Raw genomic sequence first — 18,995 nt, 5'->3', positions numbered from 1 at the left:
TCGTTTTTGCAGAAGGTGGTAGCTAAATTGGGAGACAAAAATGTGATGGTGATATTAGACAACCATGTGACCAAGCCAGGATGGTGTTGTGGCTACGACGACGGCAACGGTTTCTTTGGCGACACTTTCTTTGACCCTGCCACGTGGATCGCCGGTCTGACCAAGATAGCCACGACTTTCAAAGGTACCTCGAATGTCGTTGGCATGAGCCTCAGAAACGAGCTTAGAGGACCTAAACAAAACGTCGACGCTTGGTTCAAGTACGTGTACATTTTATACGAGATAAGATATTCGCACTTGACTATAATTTCTTTATTTTTATTTATTTTGAGTTTATTTTTATTTAATTGGTTTGGTTTGAAATGAATTTCTCTGATAAATTAATGGCTACATAGAAAAAGAAACGAAAAAAAGATTATACAACTAGCGGCATCTTTTGCGCCTTTTTTTATGTTTGTCCATTTGCTGCATGCATGTGTATGTGTAAGACAGTAAGAGAACGCTATTTAATATAGATTCTGTAATATTGAAACAGTTTATTACCTCTAATGGCATACTTTACATTAAAAGTTTGTCTGTTAACGAAAAAGGTACAACTATAAGGAGAAAATATGGACACTGGTTAAAGTAAGCCACGTATTAATGGTTAAATGATTTATGCGGGTACATAATTAACATGCATGTATGGTTTAGTTAAAGTATGTCACTTATAAATGTTAAAGTGGCTTATGGGTGTACATGCTTGCATGTAGGATCCTTGCAAAGTAGGATTTAATTTTTATTTTTATATGTATGCATGTAGGTACATGCAACAAGGAGCCGAAGCAGTTCACGAAGCAAACCCTGAAGTACTTGTTATCCTTTCTGGCCTCAGCTACGACACCGACCTCTCATTTGTCCGATCACGACCGGTGAACCTAACTTTTACTAGGAAACTCGTGTTCGAGATCCATCGATACTCCTTCACTAACACAAACACATGGAGTTCCAAAAACCCTAACGAGGCATGCGGCGAGATTCTGAAAAGCATCGAGGACGGAGGCGGTTTCAATCTCCGTGACTTCCCAGTGTTTCTTAGTGAGTTTGGAATCGATTTGAGAGGCAAAAACGTTAACGATAATAGGTATATCGGATGTATATTAGGTTGGGCGGCGGAGAACGACGTAGATTGGTCGATTTGGACACTTCAAGGAAGTTATTATCTCAGAGAAGGTGTTGTTGGAATGAGCGAGTATTACGGTGTGTTGGACTCGGATTGGGATCGTGTTCGAAGCCGGAGTTTCTTGCAAAGGTTGTCTCTGATTCAATCCCCGCTTCAAGGTATATATATTCTATATTTCTGTCTTCGGAGACTAATTTTAGAATTTACAATCGTCACCAAGTATTAAAAACATTATGTGGTCTACAATACATACGAATACACTATCAAAATATTAAATGGAGTTATGATATAAGTTAGCTACCATTAGATTAGAAACTCTATCAATCATTAAATTTACAACAAATAAACTGTAGATATCTTAAAATGACATTTGTAACATTATAATTGTAATTCAGATTTTAGAATGAGAATGATATTTCACAATTGCGTAAAATATAATGTACAAAGATATTTATTATTAGATATCATAACTCTATTTATTTAGGTGTTAGCTATCTGCAGTATTTTTATACATAGAATTTGCTTATGCTTGTTCATTAGACATAGTTAAGCATCTCATTATTCCTAACTTGGTTAAGCAGGACCGGGCTCTCAACCCAAAGTCTACAATCTTGTTTTTCACCCGTTAACCGGACTTTGCATGTTACAAAGTATCTTAGATCCAACCAAGGTCACTCTCGGTCTATGTAATGAATCTCAACCATGGAGCTACACTCCTGACAACACCCTGAGACTCAAAGACAAATCTCTATGCTTAGAGAGCACCGGGTCGAATGCGCCGGTTAAGCTGAGTAATATGAGTTGCTCGAGCCCTAACTTGTCAAAATGGCAGACTACATCAGCCTCTAATATGCTATTAGCTGCGAAGTAAAGCAATAACTCGCTTTGTCTTGACGTGGATGAATCCAATAACCTCATGGCTAGTGACTGCAAGTGCGTGAAGGGTGAAGACACCTCGTGTGATCCCACAAGCCAGTGGTTTAAGATTGTCAAAGTTAGTATATAATGAGGTTTAATATAGATTATATCATATATAAATAACATGCAGTAACCTCATAAAGTTGTAAACTTCGTTTCTTATAAGTTAAATCTAATATTCACTCTAATGTCATTTTACACTTTTTTACACTTTTTTTTGTTTCAAAAAATGTCATTTTATATTTTTAATGTCATTTCTTTTATAAGTATTAAAATGACACTTGAAACAGAGGAAGTATATATGATGTTATTTTACGCTATCAAGATAACGATTAAGTAAGTAATCAATGTTAAGAAGATATTAAACGTCAAACCCAAATAAAACAAAATAAAATAAACACTGTATGACTTTTTCAATAAATTAGTCATTAGTGATTGATTTGATTAAAGTTTCATTAATCCTACTAATTAATTGAGAAGTACAAATATGAAACTAATCTTAAAATGTGTAAAAAATTACATTCAATTACCATTTGAAAAACTTAATTAAGCTAAGTTAATTAACTAAATAAAGTTAATTAATTAAAAAAAAACACTGACATATCAAATAGAAAAAATCAAGAAAAATAAAAATATATATTTTATCTCTCTAATAAATTATGGACAAAAATTACTAAATATATTTTTTAAAAATATAAACTAATCATAATTTCAAAAACTAAGATTTTATATCCAAGTACACAATATAATTATTTTTAATAACTAAATTTCAAAGATTTTGTTAAGATTTCAAATTATGATTCTCCTATCATCTTTATTTTCTTTTATTTAAAAATTGTTTGGAATTTTCATATAATACTTATGATTAATAAAATGCAGAATTTTTTCTGCATATGTTGTGATTTGAATTTTTTAAAACGAAAATATATTATTCAATCTAAAAAAATGTATGTTTTAATTTTCACATTTGCGGGTTGGTAAAACTAAATTTATATAAATGATAAATTAATAATTTTTATTTGTTCACAATTATAATATTAAAACTACTACTTCATATTTCACAAAATAATAATGCAAATACAACAAACAAACAATGTAAAACTGTAGTATATATCAAAAAATAATATACTATAATATTCTAAAATAATTAGTATTCAAAAAGACTAATAGATTTACAGAACAATTAAAATAAATATTATCACAAACAAAATAACTTAAAAAAAAATATAACAATAACTTTTATTATTATATTAGAAATATTTTTTAAAATGTTGAGCCCTGTATATCTACTAGTTAGACACTAATTTGGATGTTCGGTGTTGTGAATTGTGATCTAGTCGCTAATAATTTTCTTAGTATATAGAGAGGACCATTCCACTTCTTACAAAACAGAGACACATAAGTTTCAATGGGAAGACTCTTCTTCATCTCTGTCTTTCTTCTTCCATACGTCATCATAAACATCACCACCTTCGCTCTCCCTCTCTCCACCGACTCACGCTGGATCGTCGACGACGACGGCAGCAACAAAGGTCGGCGCGTGAAGGTCACGTGCGTCAACTGGCCGTCGCATCTTGAAACCGCGGTGGCTGAAGGACTGAGCAAGCAGCCATTGGATTCGATCGCCGAGAAGATCGTCTCAATGGGTTTCAATTGCGTTAGATTGACTTGGCCTCTCTACTTAGCCACCGATGAATCTTTCTCTGATATCACGACTGTGAGACAATCTCTTCTCAAGCTTCGTCTCTTTCAAGCTGTTTCTGGTTTTCAAGTTCACAATCCCACGATTCTTGATCTCCCCCTTATCAAAGCTTTCCAGGTAAAGTTCTGACCTTTTTCCCGGTAGGATTTTGACTTTAGTGGGATTCTTGAAATTCTTGTTTAGTTTGTAATCTGTCAATTAGGATTTCAAGAAAAAGAAAGATGAGAACTTTGTTTGTTCTTTCTCTTAACACAGGAAGTAGTGTCTTGTCTTGGAAAGCATAGAGTAATGGTGATCTTAGACAATCACATAAGCCAACCTGGTTGGTGTTGTAGTGACAATGATGGTAACGGGTTTTTCGGCGATAAACATTTAAACCCTCAAGTTTGGATCAAAGGGTTAAAGAAGATGGCATCAATGTTTGCTAATAACGTTTCATCAAATGTGGTTGGTATGAGTCTGAGAAATGAACTTAGAGGTCCTAAACAGAACATTAAAGATTGGTATACCTATATGAGAAAAGGCGCTGAAGCGGTCCACTCCGTTAACCCGGATGTTCTTGTTATTGTCTCGGGTTTAAATTACGCTACTGACTTATCTTTCCTCCGAGACAGACCCTTTGAAGTTAGCTTTAGGAGGAAACTTGTGTTTGAGATCCATTGGTATGGATTTTGGAACTCTTGGGAAGAAGATAACTCGAACATGATTTGCGGGAGAGAAACAGAGAAGATAATGAAAATGTCGGGGTTTTTGCTCGAGAAAGGGATCCCGTTGTTTGTGAGCGAGTTTGGGGTTGACCAAAGAGGAAACAATGTGAATGACAATAAGTTTCTAAGTTGTTTTATGGCTTTAGCAGCTGATCTTGATCTAGATTGGGCGCTATGGACACTTGCAGGAAGCTATTACATAAGGGGAAGAACCATTGGATCAGATGAAACTTATGGAGTTTTGGATTGGAATTGGTTAAGCATAAGGAACTCAACCATTTTGCAGATGGTTTCTACAATTCAGACTCCTTTTAGAGGTACACTAATTTGTTTTTCAAACTTACCTTTGTTATATTTGATCACTTGATTTATAACACAAGTTTAAACAACTTTGCAATAATCAGGACCAGGTCTAATGGAAACTCAACCAAAGAAAATAATGTTCCATCCTTTGAGTGGACTTTGCGTTGTAAGAAAATCATTGTTTCAACTAAAGCTTGGTTCTTGTAATAGATCAGAAAGCTGGAGACTTTCTTCTCATCGAGTTTTATCATTAGCAGAAGAACGAATCCTCTGTTTAAAAGCTTATGAGAAAGGAAACTCTGTCAAGCTGCGTTTGTTTTTCACTGAGTTTCACTGTTCAAAATGGAGACTTTTGTCTGACTCGAAGATGCAACTCTCGTCCGTAACAAAGAATGGAGCATTTGTCTGTTTGGATGTGGATTCACGCAGTAATAAGATTGTGACAAGAAGATGTAAATGTTTACAAGGAAACTCGAGTTGTGATCCGAGAAGCCAGTGGTTTAAGCTTGTTACTAGCACGAGAAGGCGGTCTATATCAAAACCTTTTCTTCAAATTAGTCCATACTCCAAGACATCTCTTCAGAAGGCTTTATCAATCTTACTGCTTTAGGATTTCTAATCCGGTTTGGTTTTTGGATCGGGTACACACCTACCTTTCACAGTGCTGAGATGTTTATACACCTAACTTACAATTTCAGAATTTGCAAATCTTGCTTTGTTTAACATTCGTGATCTGCAGTAACATAATAAACATACTGTACATTTTATTAACCAAGATTATTTATGTGCCTAAACTAATTTAGAAGGGTGAAGATCTTACATTAGCCATATATATAAACAACTTTTTCAGTAATAGCTGTATTTTCTTCTATATTTATGAATCTTGCTTCTTCTCCTCCAGAGATCTCGGTGTAATACTGACCTTAAGACCATGTTTCATATACAAAGTTGTTGTTACTCGTGGAACAACAACATGATCTGGATCAACGTTGATTGAGTAATTCAACAAGATCGAAGCAGCTACCATTTTCATCTGCAAGTATGCAAACGTTTTCCCTAAACAAAGCCTTGGACCGGCGTTGAACACGACGTATTTGAACTGATCATCACTCACATATTGCCCTCCTTGTATCCATCTCTCTGGTTTAAACATTTCACAGTCTTTTCCCCAAATTGATTTCATTCTTCCCATCGCATAGACCGAGAAGTAAACGCGTGAACCTTTTCTCAAGAAAGTGCCATCAGGAAACACGTCTTCTTCAGTCGCTTGTTTCATTTCCATAGGAATTGGTGGATAGAGTCTAAGAGATTCCGACAATGCTGCTTGTATATAAACCATATCGTTTAGTTCTTTGACTGTAAAGTGACAAAAACTCTCTGTTTCTCCTGTTTCAAGATTCTTGTTGTTCTTCTCTCTTTGGCTCAAGATTTGTCTGATTTCTCTGAGAATCTTGGTTTCGACTTCCGGGTGTTTTGTTAACAACCAGAAGAACCAAGTAAGTGCGACGGAACTCGTGTCTCGTCCCGCTAAGATGAAGCTTGTGCAGAACTGTCTGAAAAACTTGACGGTGAACCGATCATTTTCATCGCCTCTTTTGTGACTCTCGTTCTGGATTAGCCTCGAGAGGACATCAGATTTGCTATTAGCTAATGTTCCTTCATCCTTAAGCATCGTGATTCGTTCGAGAACCATCTTGTCTATAAACTTGTGAACCGTCTCAACCGCTTTCCTCAGCCCTTTCTCATACCCTACATCGAAAAACTTCATCGGTTTCCACAAAAACGGCGGTATCATGAACCGAAACAGAGTAGACTCTGTTGCTTCTTCAAACGCTTTAGCGAATGGAACGTGGGGAAGATCATCATCCAAAGTCCCGGGGTCATCTCCGAGACCCGCAATGCAGATATTATCAAACGTTAACCGTAAAAGAATCTCTTGAAGATCGAAAGCTTCTTGTGAATTTGAGAAACTCTCCATCACTTTCAAGAGCTTCCTCTGTATCAAATCTCTTGTCGTCTGAAAAGAATGATCCACGAAGCGAGTCGAGTGCATCTCAGTTATGATGATCCGTCTCTGTTCTTTCCAAGATTCATCATCCGCGTTGAAAATACCATCTTCGAGCAAATCGCGGAATCTCTCTTTGTAAAACTCCCCTTTAGGGAAGTTCTTGAAATTGGTTTTGAGCATGTATTCGATGTTTGCAGGAACACTAGTCATGGCTCCATAAGATCCACTAAACCAGATCCCTTGGTATGGAAACGTTCCTCGGCTTTTCGTCAAACACCGGGTGACCCATCCGAAGACATCGTGAACATGAAGGAAGAACTCGGGAGTGATCCCAAACACAGGCCATTGCACTGGTCCGCCTTTGTTGGTTAGCTTGGCTTGCAAGCAACCGAAAAGGAATAGACCTAACAACGCAATTGATACATCTTGAAGACAAAGATGAGCAGAGATGCGATCTATTAATGACGACGTTACAGAGTTTTCATTAGACATTTTTGTATAAATGTTATTTGCTCAGTAACTATTTTGTAGCAGTTATAAACTTGAGAAAATTGGATTTCAAGGTTTTATGTTTAAATTTCGTAAAGATAGGTAAACCGAAGAAGATTCAAAGAGAGGATTCATCATGCTTTTGGAGATATTTTGCTGAAGGATTCAAGAGACAGTTGAATTGGAATTGGTCTATTTCAAGAACGACTTTTTCTTAACTTACACGAAACGTAAAGTTTGAAAGCAAAATGCGAAATGTGTGCTTGTTAAGTTAGTGTCGTAGAAGCATAGCTACAAATGCAAAATTACACGTCTTTTTTTAGCAAACTCATAACCAATGAACCATTTTGACAAGTAGCAGTCTCTCGTTCAATCTCTCACCCACAAAAAAAAATATAAAAGAATGAAAAAGTAGAAAAGTGAATCTCTCAGACTTTGAGCCTGAATGGGGTTCTCCCCATTGCGCATCCTCTAAGGTTTCAATTTTTGTTCGGTCCAGTTTATTACACAATTTATTTATCTTTTACCCCATTTATATTGATTTTAGGTTTTTCATTATATAAGTTCAATGAGAGTCCGCAAATTTGGCATGTTCCAATCTTTTCCCTACCATTCTAATACGACTTTTAACAAAAATGAGCCGATATATCAATCGAAAGCCCATAGGTTTATTTGTTCAATTAGGAGGATAACTTCACACATACTAGCCCTTCCCCTAATCGACCAAACATATGATTATGGTTAATCTTGTGGCATTATCACAAATCAAAAAAAAAAACTAAAGATTTGAGTAGATTAGAAAACAATTGAAACAAAAAATTTAGGTAATGGAATTAGGGAAATATATGTGAATAAATTATACCAGAAGACAGGTAACACTGTGAAAATAGTAAAATTTAAACACAGAGCTGTTAAAATTCTGGCCAGTTTAATATTTGCTCCGGAAACTTGAACATCTCTCACTAATAATCTAAGAGAGTTCACCATTATGAAGCAAATAATTTACCAATTTCTAAACCAAAATCAATTTCGAAATTTCTCAAACACGATTAACCGATGGATAAAAAACCAAACAAATCGGTCAAAATTAGCCATCGGATATTAGGTATTTTTGTTTCATTCGAACGAATCCGAAATCACAAAAAAAAAATCCCTATCGATCGGATTGAAGATTTTTTATTATACGCTTCCGGTGACACGCCCTTCAGGGTATGTAAAACCCTAAAACGAAGAGCGCAACGCCTTTCGAAAGCGATTAGATATCTCATTGTCAAAAAAAAAATGTTCAAACACAAACTATGATGAAGATTGAAAAAAAGTTAGAAGAACTATGGTGACGGCTACGGAGATTGACTTTCGAGTTTATGAATTAGGGGTTAGAAGGACTTCCTTTTATAGAGAGAACGATGAGTCAAAATTAGGGTAATGGTATTAATGGGCCTTAACTTTTAGGCCCATTTCGTTATTGGACCATTTACCAACATTTTGGTCAAATTTGGATCTTTATTGTGAGTCAAAAAGTTTGGGCCACTGTTACTAAAATGTCCAGTTTCGGTACACGGATATCGGTATTTTTTGTTATTTATATATTTTTATGGGAAAAAAAATGAAAATTAGTTCACGTGGTTTTTTTACTTAAAAATAAAATAAATTGAAAATCAGTGTTTTGGAATGAAAATATTCAGTTTTATTTTTTTCCCCTCGGTCCTGACAGAAACTTAATAAAATAATTAATTTGATCTTTTTACTAAGTTCAAGTATTACCTAAAAATTTTGTAAGGTCCACTAAAAAGTTAAGTTAAAATTGATAGAGTGTAAATTGCTACAACATTCAAACTTAAACCTTAATTGTAATTGTTTTTTAATTATATGTGATAGAGACTATCATTTTTTAGTGGACCTTATCTACAACTACAACTACTAAAGTAAATTAAACCCTACGAAAAGAATGTGATTTTGAAATGTTGTAAAAGCTTTCTGTACCAGTCGTCACATCCTAAAATCTTTCAATTAATACCCTAGGAATGGGGTTTAAATGCTAACAGTGGTTTAATGTTTTTCAAAATCCTGAAGAAAGACAAAACCCACTGAAAATTAAAACTAGAGACATCTCTAACATCAGGAAGATTAAAGTTGTAGTCAACGATCACTATCAACACTGCCATGCACCAAGTAAGGTGGATATCAGACCACGTGTCAGTGCCCCATGAATCAGAGGGAGATACAGAATGTGATCATCACTAGCACAGAGTCCTCTATTGTCCCTTTCACATGTCTCTGAATAAGACAGCTAACACACTAGAACAAAGATAGTATTGCCTGAAATCCAACTTTTACCCTAGGTCAACCCAATTTTAGATCTCCTATCTAGATTTTCACTGTCTCTCCTTTAAAAAATAATAAGTAACGTAAATCCAAATATCACTTTCTTTCTTTGAAGCTTTGAAGTAAAGAAAAAGAGGATTAAGATGTGACGTTTTACTACTTTTCATAAGTCATTATTAAGTTCATGTTGATACCCAAAAGAACTTAGCGTGAGTAGAGTAATTATTGATAACAAAAAGAAGTTTAAATTAAGACAAACACAAAAAACAAAAGGGTACAAATTTTAACCAAGATCATGTCTACTTACATTTTTTTATATATCTTATGATACACACAATACAAACAACATACACCTAGAAAGATGTTTCTCCTTCCACGGTGAAACTCCGGCCTTCGTCTACGCTACTGCCGGAAAATCCATCTTCATGACTGTTATCATGGTCACTGTCACAACATGACCCACTCTCAGAGTGATCTTGACCGTCCATTTGCTCAATACGACTATGATTGAGTTTAATGCAGCCGTTAATGTTGATAGAGACGGGTTCTGGTAACTGCTTCCCGTCTCGGGGCGGCGAGAAGACCACCGGAAGGTAAAGCTCAGCCTCGCATGGAAACTTCGAGCTCTTGAAGTGTTCCTTTAAATCCTCCAGACCCTGTTATTGACCACCAAAATAAACGCATTGTGACCAAAACAAATTATCAAATCTATAAAAAACAAAAATCAAGACTTTGGTTTAGCCCATAGCTTAAGTTTTGGTATATATAGATATTGCAACTTCCATAGATTTGGAGGGTTAACTCGAGCGTATATATATTAGGTTTATGTAGTTTGCGATTTCAAAACACTGTATATATATACCTGAACTCTCGCATATGTGATTTGGCAAATCTTACGCGAATTAAAAACCTCCCAACGTTGATGATTAAACGCCTTGTAAAACCTCCAAGCTGCTTCCGGAGATGTCATGTTCACAAACCCATAACCAACATTGCACTTGTTGCTAATACACACAACATAGAAATTAGTTAACATTTTAGTTATAAATATAACCGATTTACTATATATAATCAATGGATTTCAATGTTTGATTACTTGAAATCCATCGGGAGATACNAAAAAAAATCAAGACTTTGGTTTAGCCTATAGCTTAAGTTTTGGTATATATAGATATTGCAACTTCTGTGGATTTGCAGGGTTTACTCGAGTATATATATATTAGGTTTATGTAGTTTGCGATTTCAAAACACTGTGTATATACCTGAACTCTCGCATATGTGATTTGGCAAATCTTACGCGAATTAAAAACCTCCCAACGTTGATGATTAAACGCCTTGTAAAACCTCCAAGCTGCTTCCGGAGATGTCATGTTCACAAACCCATAACCAACATTGCACTTGTTGCTATAATACACACAACATAGAAATTAGTTAACATTTTGGTTATAAATATAACCGATCTAATCTATATATAATCACTGGATTTCAATGTTTGATTACTTGAAATCCATCGGGAGATACACGAAATCATAAGACGAAAAGGGCTGATGAAGAGACTCATGTTCATGGTGATCCTCAGCGATCCCTTCGTTAATGTGGATGCAATGCTTGTCCAGCATATCCAACAGTAGCTTTTGACTATATAAAACAAAAACATTGAATCTCATAAACAAAATCCAATAGGAAGCTGTAATATAAGAGCATCCGGGAAAATGTTAGTCAATTAAGGTACGTATGATAAAACAAGAATATAACCAAAAGCTTGATGGAACATAACATTGGAGAATTTTATCTAGAATATAAAGCTTTGAATATAAAGCTTTGAATATAGGCTATATATATAGCACACGAATCCATGCGAATATTTTAATGAAAGATCTAAATCTTTAACCATCCTAGAGTTTGAAAAAGCTTCCAACTTTAAATCCATATAATCACTTTATTGAGAGATTAGAAAATTTTTAGGTTTTTAAACCATCTTAGTTTCCATCGGAATATTAGAAAAATACTACGAACTTTAGATTATAAAACGTAGTATTTATTAATCTATTAATACTAAGTAAATTAGATTATATATATAAAGCCCAACCTGTACTTGTTTGGTATGTTCTTGATCATCAAAGTGGTACGTGGATCTCTGCAACTTGGATCTTCCATGGTTTCTTCACTGATAAGAAACTGACTTAGTTCCATGTTCTTCATCTGTCTTTTCTTCCCCCACTTAGCCATGTTCTTGCTTTTTGTCTCCGCGCATTCGGATTCCGCTCCTCGGGTCTTATTATCGACGTCATCAATGATAGATAACGAACGCATAGAAGCATTAACAGCGATAACACCATTACTAGGGCTCACAATCTTGTTTTTATCTTTCATAAGAGTTACAGACTGCCTCAAATAAGGAGGATTTAGAATCGGTGGTGGTTGAAGCGGTTGAAACGGTAGCTGTGGTAGCCTAGATGACCTGAACCTGTTCTTAAGTCCACCTGGACGACTAAATTCGATCACAACTTGCTTACCACCGATCTCTTCACCATTCATTCGATCAAATGCTCTCGCCGCATCTCTTACATCATAAAACTCAACGAACCTTTGATGTTTCTTGTACGGCGTCTCTCTCAACTCTTTGATCGGACCTGAAACGAACAAACGGTCCAATATTATCTATATTCAAAAGCTAAAATGATGTTCATAACATGCAAACAATTAATCCATGATTCATGTAAATAATATTGTAATTTATATTATAGCCTAACATTATTAGTCTTTGAAAAATGTTTTAATTCCTGACATATCCACAAATCGAGGAAACAAACTAAATCTAATGGTAAAGTAAATCAAGACATAGAAACTCGTAAAAGAACCGTACCGTAAACTTGGAAAATCTGTCTGAGATCAATGGAAGAGACCTCAGGGTCTAAGTTAAATATCACCAACGTTCCTTGGTTACAACCTCCGGGAACAGCACTAGTCGCCGGAACTACGAACTGAGCCCATACATGTCTGCCGGAAACAAACCCACGCGCCGATGAAGAAGAAGAAGGTGAGCTCCAAACGTTTCCACCTCCACCTCCGCCGCCGCTGCTACCACTGAGTCTAGCTTGTTGCTGCATGTGTCTACCGCAAACATCACGAACCGCTCTTTTAGCGTCACGGATATCGTAGAAATGTACGGTCACGATTCCTTCAGAGATTCTTTCCATTTGCACGCCACGGACGTCGCCGAAGACCTCCAAGTCACGTCTCACCGTGGACTCGGTTACGTCACGCGGTACGGATATCAAAGAGAGCGACCGCGTCGGAGAATTTGACGGTGTAGGAGGCCTTTGAGCTGCCGAAACGCCGCTGAAACATGGACGCGGTGGTGGTAGTGGTTGTGGTTGTGGTGGAGGAGGAGAAGAGAACATCATCGGATGTGGTGGAAGATTAAAGAACGTGAAAACTCTTGGCTCCGTCGGAGATAATCCGTATGAAGATGGAGGCAACGGCGGAGGAAGCGGCGGAGGAGGAGGAGAAGTGTAGGGAAAGTAAAAATGAGAAGAGATAGGGTTCAGTGGTATGAACTCTTGAGCACGAGGGTCTAAGTTTCTGGCGAACGGGAAAATTCTAGAGTCCTCCATTAATGCCGGAGAAATGATATTTTCCGGCGAATGATGAAAGATTTCTTGATCGTGTGAGAGAGAGAGATACTGTAACGTCGTCTGTCTCTCTCTCTTTACTTCTCCTCAGACAAGACAGTGGAAGAGAACAAATGTTTATTTATTTTTATTTTTTTATGTTGTAAGCATTTAAGTTTCTCGAAAATGACTGTTTTTTAAAATCGGATTTATTATTTATTACTATCGTTTTTGTTGAGGTTACGTTAATACCCCTACGCACTTTTTGGTGTAGGTTTTGGGTTCTTTGGTTTTACGAGGCGTATATATATTTGATTTGAGACAGATTAAAGTCCCTACGCGACACGAATACTGAGTACGTGGAAAATGTTCATCCTTTAAATTTTCGGTTTTGTAGTAGAATATTGAAACAGTGAAGAGTAATGTATTACTATTGACAATGAAAAAATGGGTATGGTGATCTCGGGTGATTGTTGTGGGAGAGCCTTTTTGGACCTATCAGAGAGGTTACTATTTAGTATTTTCTTTTTGTCTTACTCTTGATTCGCAAAACGTTTTATATCGTTGTATTATTGTATACCATATTAACAGTGTACAGTACTACAGTTAAAACATATATTCTAGCTCTGTGGACACCGTAGACGTCGTCGGAAGGGGTAACAATAGTCAGAGTCGGACTTTAGACCCATGCAAGAGAAGTTTGAGATTTAATGTCAATGTTACATATCAATTTAACTATCTATTCTATTTAGAGTCTACACATCTCCACAAGGCATAACACAAGCATGAATAGATATTGTTCCATGACCTACACAGCTTTAGAGATTGAGGACAGAATTAATATATAGAGTCTACATATCTCGGTTTAGCTATACTGGTTATTGTGTTTGATAAAATAAAATAAAAAACTATACTGGTTGGTTATTGTTGGTAAAAAGAAAATAAAACAAAAACTTTTCTCTTTCATCTCTATCTATCTTTATGGGAAAAACTAATATGGTATCAGAATGTAATCTAGATTATCAACCAGATCTTAAAAGTTTTAAAAAGACATTTGGAACGTTTTTCATATTCTTGCTTGGGAGCTTTCTAAAATGGAGGCCTAGCTAGTCAATAATAATAGCCGGATTTGGTGGCAATGGCATTAGGTTTTATAAGAGTTTATTTGTTCTCCACTTATTATTCCTTAAACTCTCATTATTCTTATAACCGCTTTTTAGATAGTGGCGTCCATGAAAATGAAGCTAAAAATACTCATACGGCTTGCTTTTAGTTAGAACTTTATTTTTTCCATTACACCTTATCCTAATGTTTCTTCTCTTTTTTTGTCTGTCCGGTTTATCGTCACATATCGAGTGCCAGTGGTTTGTGATCGATCGGAAGTCGGTTCAATTGATAGGAGTCGAATCCAAACCGAATCCATAAAAACCTATATGTATAGAAGAAACACACTACAAAACAAAAGCTAATTAATGTATTTCAAAAATGACATGTTTATCTATATATTTTTTCTTTTCAGTTGTTATTTTCTGATATAAGTGGAAAATGGAAATATATCTATGAAACAAAATTTGATTTGATTCTGACTTAAAAAAAAATTGGAATAGATACAAAAAGTCCAATAACAATAGTGAATTACTTTTATCAGTATCCTTCCTATGAGTATATTTTTTAAATACCAATATAGATGGTGTGCGTTCGTGTTTTTCATTTGGTTAATTATAACAAACTAAATATCTCATATCTTTAATATTTCCTCGGTTTTATAAAAATTAATGTTTTGGGATATTTTTTTGTTCTACAAAGATTGATGTTTTGTAAATTTCAATAAGTAATTAATCATTGAAAATATTTAAAATTTTGAATTGTTATTGGTTTAAAATTAAATAATATCTCTTTAGTCAAAGAAAAAAATATATTTAAACTCAATAATCATTGTTTTTTAAAATGCGTAAAAACTTCCAAACATTAATCTTTTCGAGATAGGGAGTTCGAGATAGGGAGAGTATAAATTTGCATTACAACGTACAATGTCTGATCTCCAAAATATCTAAAGTCGGCAATACATTGTTTTCGCGAATCCAACGTTACATTACAAAGTCACAGTAAACTTAAATTAAATAAAAAGTTAGTTTACAAAAAGGTTATATGATACTACTATCAGAATGAAAGATCTTTAAAAGGAATACTATTGTTTAACGTGGATATTATTAGTAGGGTAGTGAAGAAAGTGTTTGTTAAACACGAAGTAGTGACCCAAACGCACGTGCACATGAAAAATCTCGGTTCGAGAAGAAGACTCCCCAAAACCAACGACCAAAAACCATAATCTTGGTTTGCGTTTTTTTATTTTATTTTCCTTTTCCTCAGATAATCAATCATAAAACAAATATTTTACTTAATACCACTTCTTGCTTACCACGTTTGCTTCTGTTTTTCGCATTTTCTTAAACAAAAACATATTTTAAATTTCTTATTTGGTGTATAAGTATGATTCGTTTTGGTAAGCGTACATGGAATACCACCAATTTTACTCATGGCCAAAATAATAAGAAATATTTTCATCCACTCGTTTAATGATTTCATTATTCTAATATGATTTCTGAATATAATAGAGGTATATATTTTATTTCAACTGTGAAACTAAGTCATATTGACCGAACCTCTAAACATGAAAATCTTCGATTAGAGTTTAGTAGTTGTAGTTTTTATTAGAAATGGACTGACTAGCCAAACAAAAACCCGAATCAAAATTAAACCAAACCAAATCTACTACAAACTGAAGTGTTTGGCTTAATTAGCAACTAGACTATATATTATCCTTTTGAAATTACCTAATCAAGTTCGATTGTATAACTTTTATAACGTATTTCATTATATGAACACATATTACTTACCAATCAATTTTAAATATTTTTTTGTTCTATCAGATTTTATATAATACTAATTGTAAAACACAACCAAACCAAACTCTAACCGAGCGACATCTCAATATAACCAAATTGAAGTTCGGTAAGATAGTTCAATGATTGGTTTGCTAAACCGAATCCATCAAACCAAAAATACACTGAAATGTCCACTCTTTACGTTGCCTGAAAAAAACAAGAGAAACCATTGAAGATACAACAAAGTAAAATTTCTGGCTCTAAAGTCAAAATGTATATCCTAGTCGTATAAAACAGGGAGATGAGGATAGAAAGTGACCCGTCGTTAGTTAATTGACTTTTACGTCTTACAAAGTTACATATTTGTTCGATTCTATAATATCAGGTATAGTAACTAATATTGAATAACGCTGGGGATTATATGAAAAGGTTTCGGCTTTTTTTGTTTGTTTTTGTTTATGATGGGCCTTTCTATTGGGCCGTTTGTTCCAACTTTCTTCTATATATATATCTATCACTTGTGTTCAACGGAAACATCTGAGAACATATTTCGAAAATTGAGAGAGCCGTTCGAGATCTCGGGGTTTGTCTTTGCTTCTTGTTCTGTTTAACTATTTCTATTTTGTCTGAAATCATTTGCTTATCTTTCCTCATTGATTGATGAATGAGACGTAATGCTATAAAGGCCACCCCTACTGAAGCTAGCTTTGAATGTGTTTCTACTACTAATTTGTGGGGATTTTGGTTTAGGGTATTATCAGCTATTAGATTTTATCGGTTTATTTGATTATAGCTACTTTTAAGATTTGTTAAATGGATTCTGAGTATATAGAGTTTTCTGTTTACAGGTTAATTTAAAGCCGAAGGTTATCCTACGAAAACTGTATGTGATGAGCATCTTGAGTTACGAAAAGGAATATTTAACACTACTAAATCTTCAGAAGCATGTAAACCATATGATACAAGTCTATCTCAAACTACTAAATCTTCAGAAGTATGAATATGTATGCATGTATCCCGTGCTAAGATCAGAGGCTTAGGGCAAATTTTGAAATTGTGGCCTTGTATATATAAGTTTTTTTTATAGAAAATATATATTTTTAATATATTAAAAAGGAAATATTACCACATTTTCAAATATTTTCATTAAAAATGAGATTTAGTGGTTAATAGTATAAAAAGCAAAAATAATTTTCTTTATAAAAGTCATTTTTATGATTTGTTTTATAAGAAAAAGTCCTAAAACACTATTTAAGAGTGAATATTAAAGCTAATTTTGAAAAAATGTGGCTTTTTTTTTAATATATTTGTGTGGCCTAGGGCAAATGCACCTTTTCTCCCTTACTAAGCACGGCACTATAGTAATAAGCACGGCATTGCATGTATGTATCGAGATAATCTAACGTAAGCCAAATCATATACATAAAAGTAAAGTTTTACTCTTTTTTTATTGGTCCATTTAACATTTAATTTTAAAAATTTAATATTTCTTTTTAATTAAACAACACATTTTATTATATACATTAATGCATACTTTAAAATTCATTTTTTACTGCTAAATTAAAACTGAAATTACAGAAATTGTGAATTGACCTTTTCTCCTCCATTCATTTTCATTTAAACACATTATTAATTATAATTGTAACTTTTCTAATTTAATTATTTTAGAAATATAACTTCCATCACTTTTTATCATATAAATAACCATTCTCACATCCTCCTCCACCATATCCCAAATCCTAAATATTTTCTTTGTTTTTTATAATGTTCTTGCAAACCCAAATAAGAGTTTGATTATTTTTATTGTTTACTATATCTTTTACATTGTTTTGAATTTTATTGTTTCTTTGTTTTATGTACTTCTCCTTTTCTTCTTTGTTTTCTTATATTATTTTGATTTAGAATACATATGTATAATAAATTTTTGATGACTATAATAATATTTTGGTTATAACCATCTCATAATAAGGGAATCAAGCTAAATAAAACATCTTAATTCTTTACTTTAGATGTTTGATTAGTTCTTACATTAATGTATATTTATTTTCTTCTTAAAATTTGAAATGTTCTCATGAAGGAAATTTTTGTAATATAATTATCAAATCAATTTTTTTTTTACCTCTCTCTAACCTCCAACAAAATTGTAATAAATCTATTTTAGAATACTCATCATTATATTTAGCCTGTTATTCAACATATAATTATATAAAAGTCATTATTTTAAAATTTAGTTTAAATATGCACTTTAAGGATTTTGCTATATAAAAAAGCAAATTGATATTTATTTTCTTTCTATCTTTTACTACAAGGATGAAAAATTGAAACTAAGCCTAACAATATAACTTAAATTAAGGGCAATATAAAAAAAATTGTAATATAATTATCAATCAATTTTTCTTAACTCTCACTTACATCCAACAAAATTGTAATACATTTATTTTAGAATAATAATCAGTAGATTCAGTTTGTGATTCAACATATAATGATATAAAAATCACTAATTTTAATTTAATTTAAATATGTACTTTAAGGATTTTTCTATATAAAAAACAAATTAATTTTTTTTCTATCTGGCATTTTATTACAAGAATTAAAAATTCTAACTAAACCTAGCAATATATCTTAAACTAAGGGGAATATAAAAAAATAAAAAAATTTGGAAAAAATCTTTGGGAATCGTTTTTTAAAACTGTAAATGCACTTCATACGATTTTATAGGAAATATGTATTTTTTACTCTCAAATTATTTTAGCTTTTAATGATTAAATACTTTAGGTTATGTGTTAGTTTATATGAGAAACTTAAATTATATATTTAAATCACATAGTAAAATTTCGTTTTTATTATTAAGAATATTTTATTACCTCAAATGCTTAAAAATA

General features: G+C 33.6%; 5 protein-coding genes across 5 annotated transcripts in view; 3 read left to right on the top strand and 2 right to left on the bottom strand.

Annotated features, from left to right (window-relative positions):
- Positions 1 to 46, top strand: part of LOC109133273 (endoglucanase-like) — a 7,697-nt gene extending 7,651 nt beyond the window's left edge. Inside the window, exon 3 of the mRNA XM_019246261.1 lies at positions 23 to 46. Within this exon, the coding sequence (XP_019101806.1) occupies positions 23 to 46 (24 nt within the window). The remainder of the gene's footprint in view (positions 1 to 22) is intronic.
- Positions 17 to 2,257, top strand: LOC104790246. Its single transcript, XM_019246640.1, has 3 exons — positions 17 to 260; positions 803 to 1,320; positions 1,744 to 2,257. The coding sequence occupies exons 1-3, from the start codon at positions 46 to 48 to the stop codon at positions 2,031 to 2,033; spliced, it is 1,023 nt and encodes a 340-aa protein (XP_019102185.1). The 5' UTR covers positions 17 to 45; the 3' UTR covers positions 2,034 to 2,257.
- On the top strand, positions 3,429 to 5,427 carry LOC104790245. The gene is made up of 3 exons (XM_010515956.2): positions 3,429 to 3,899; positions 4,038 to 4,806; positions 4,894 to 5,427. Exons 1-3 carry the CDS (start codon positions 3,489 to 3,491, stop codon positions 5,400 to 5,402), a joined length of 1,689 nt encoding a protein of 562 aa, XP_010514258.1. The 5' UTR covers positions 3,429 to 3,488; the 3' UTR covers positions 5,403 to 5,427.
- Positions 5,532 to 7,440, bottom strand: LOC104790244 (cytochrome P450 86B1-like). The gene has a single exon (XM_010515955.1). It carries the CDS (start codon positions 7,290 to 7,292, stop codon positions 5,667 to 5,669), a length of 1,626 nt encoding a protein of 541 aa, XP_010514257.1. The 5' UTR covers positions 7,293 to 7,440; the 3' UTR covers positions 5,532 to 5,666.
- LOC104790243 (protein terminal ear1 homolog) lies at positions 9,877 to 13,330 on the bottom strand. Its single transcript, XM_010515954.2, has 5 exons — positions 12,481 to 13,330; positions 11,704 to 12,247; positions 11,115 to 11,252; positions 10,877 to 11,018; positions 9,877 to 10,270 (listed from the first exon to the last, which is right to left on the bottom strand). The coding sequence occupies exons 1-5, from the start codon at positions 13,229 to 13,231 to the stop codon at positions 9,968 to 9,970; spliced, it is 1,878 nt and encodes a 625-aa protein (XP_010514256.1). The 5' UTR covers positions 13,232 to 13,330; the 3' UTR covers positions 9,877 to 9,967.

The sequence above is a fragment of the Camelina sativa genome, chromosome 6 (assembly GCF_000633955.1).
Source record: "Camelina sativa cultivar DH55 chromosome 6, Cs, whole genome shotgun sequence".
In the NCBI taxonomy this organism is placed as follows: domain Eukaryota; kingdom Viridiplantae; phylum Streptophyta; class Magnoliopsida; order Brassicales; family Brassicaceae; genus Camelina; species Camelina sativa.
The sequence above is the reverse complement of the archived record's forward strand: the minus strand, read 5'-3'. Positions and strand labels throughout refer to the sequence as shown.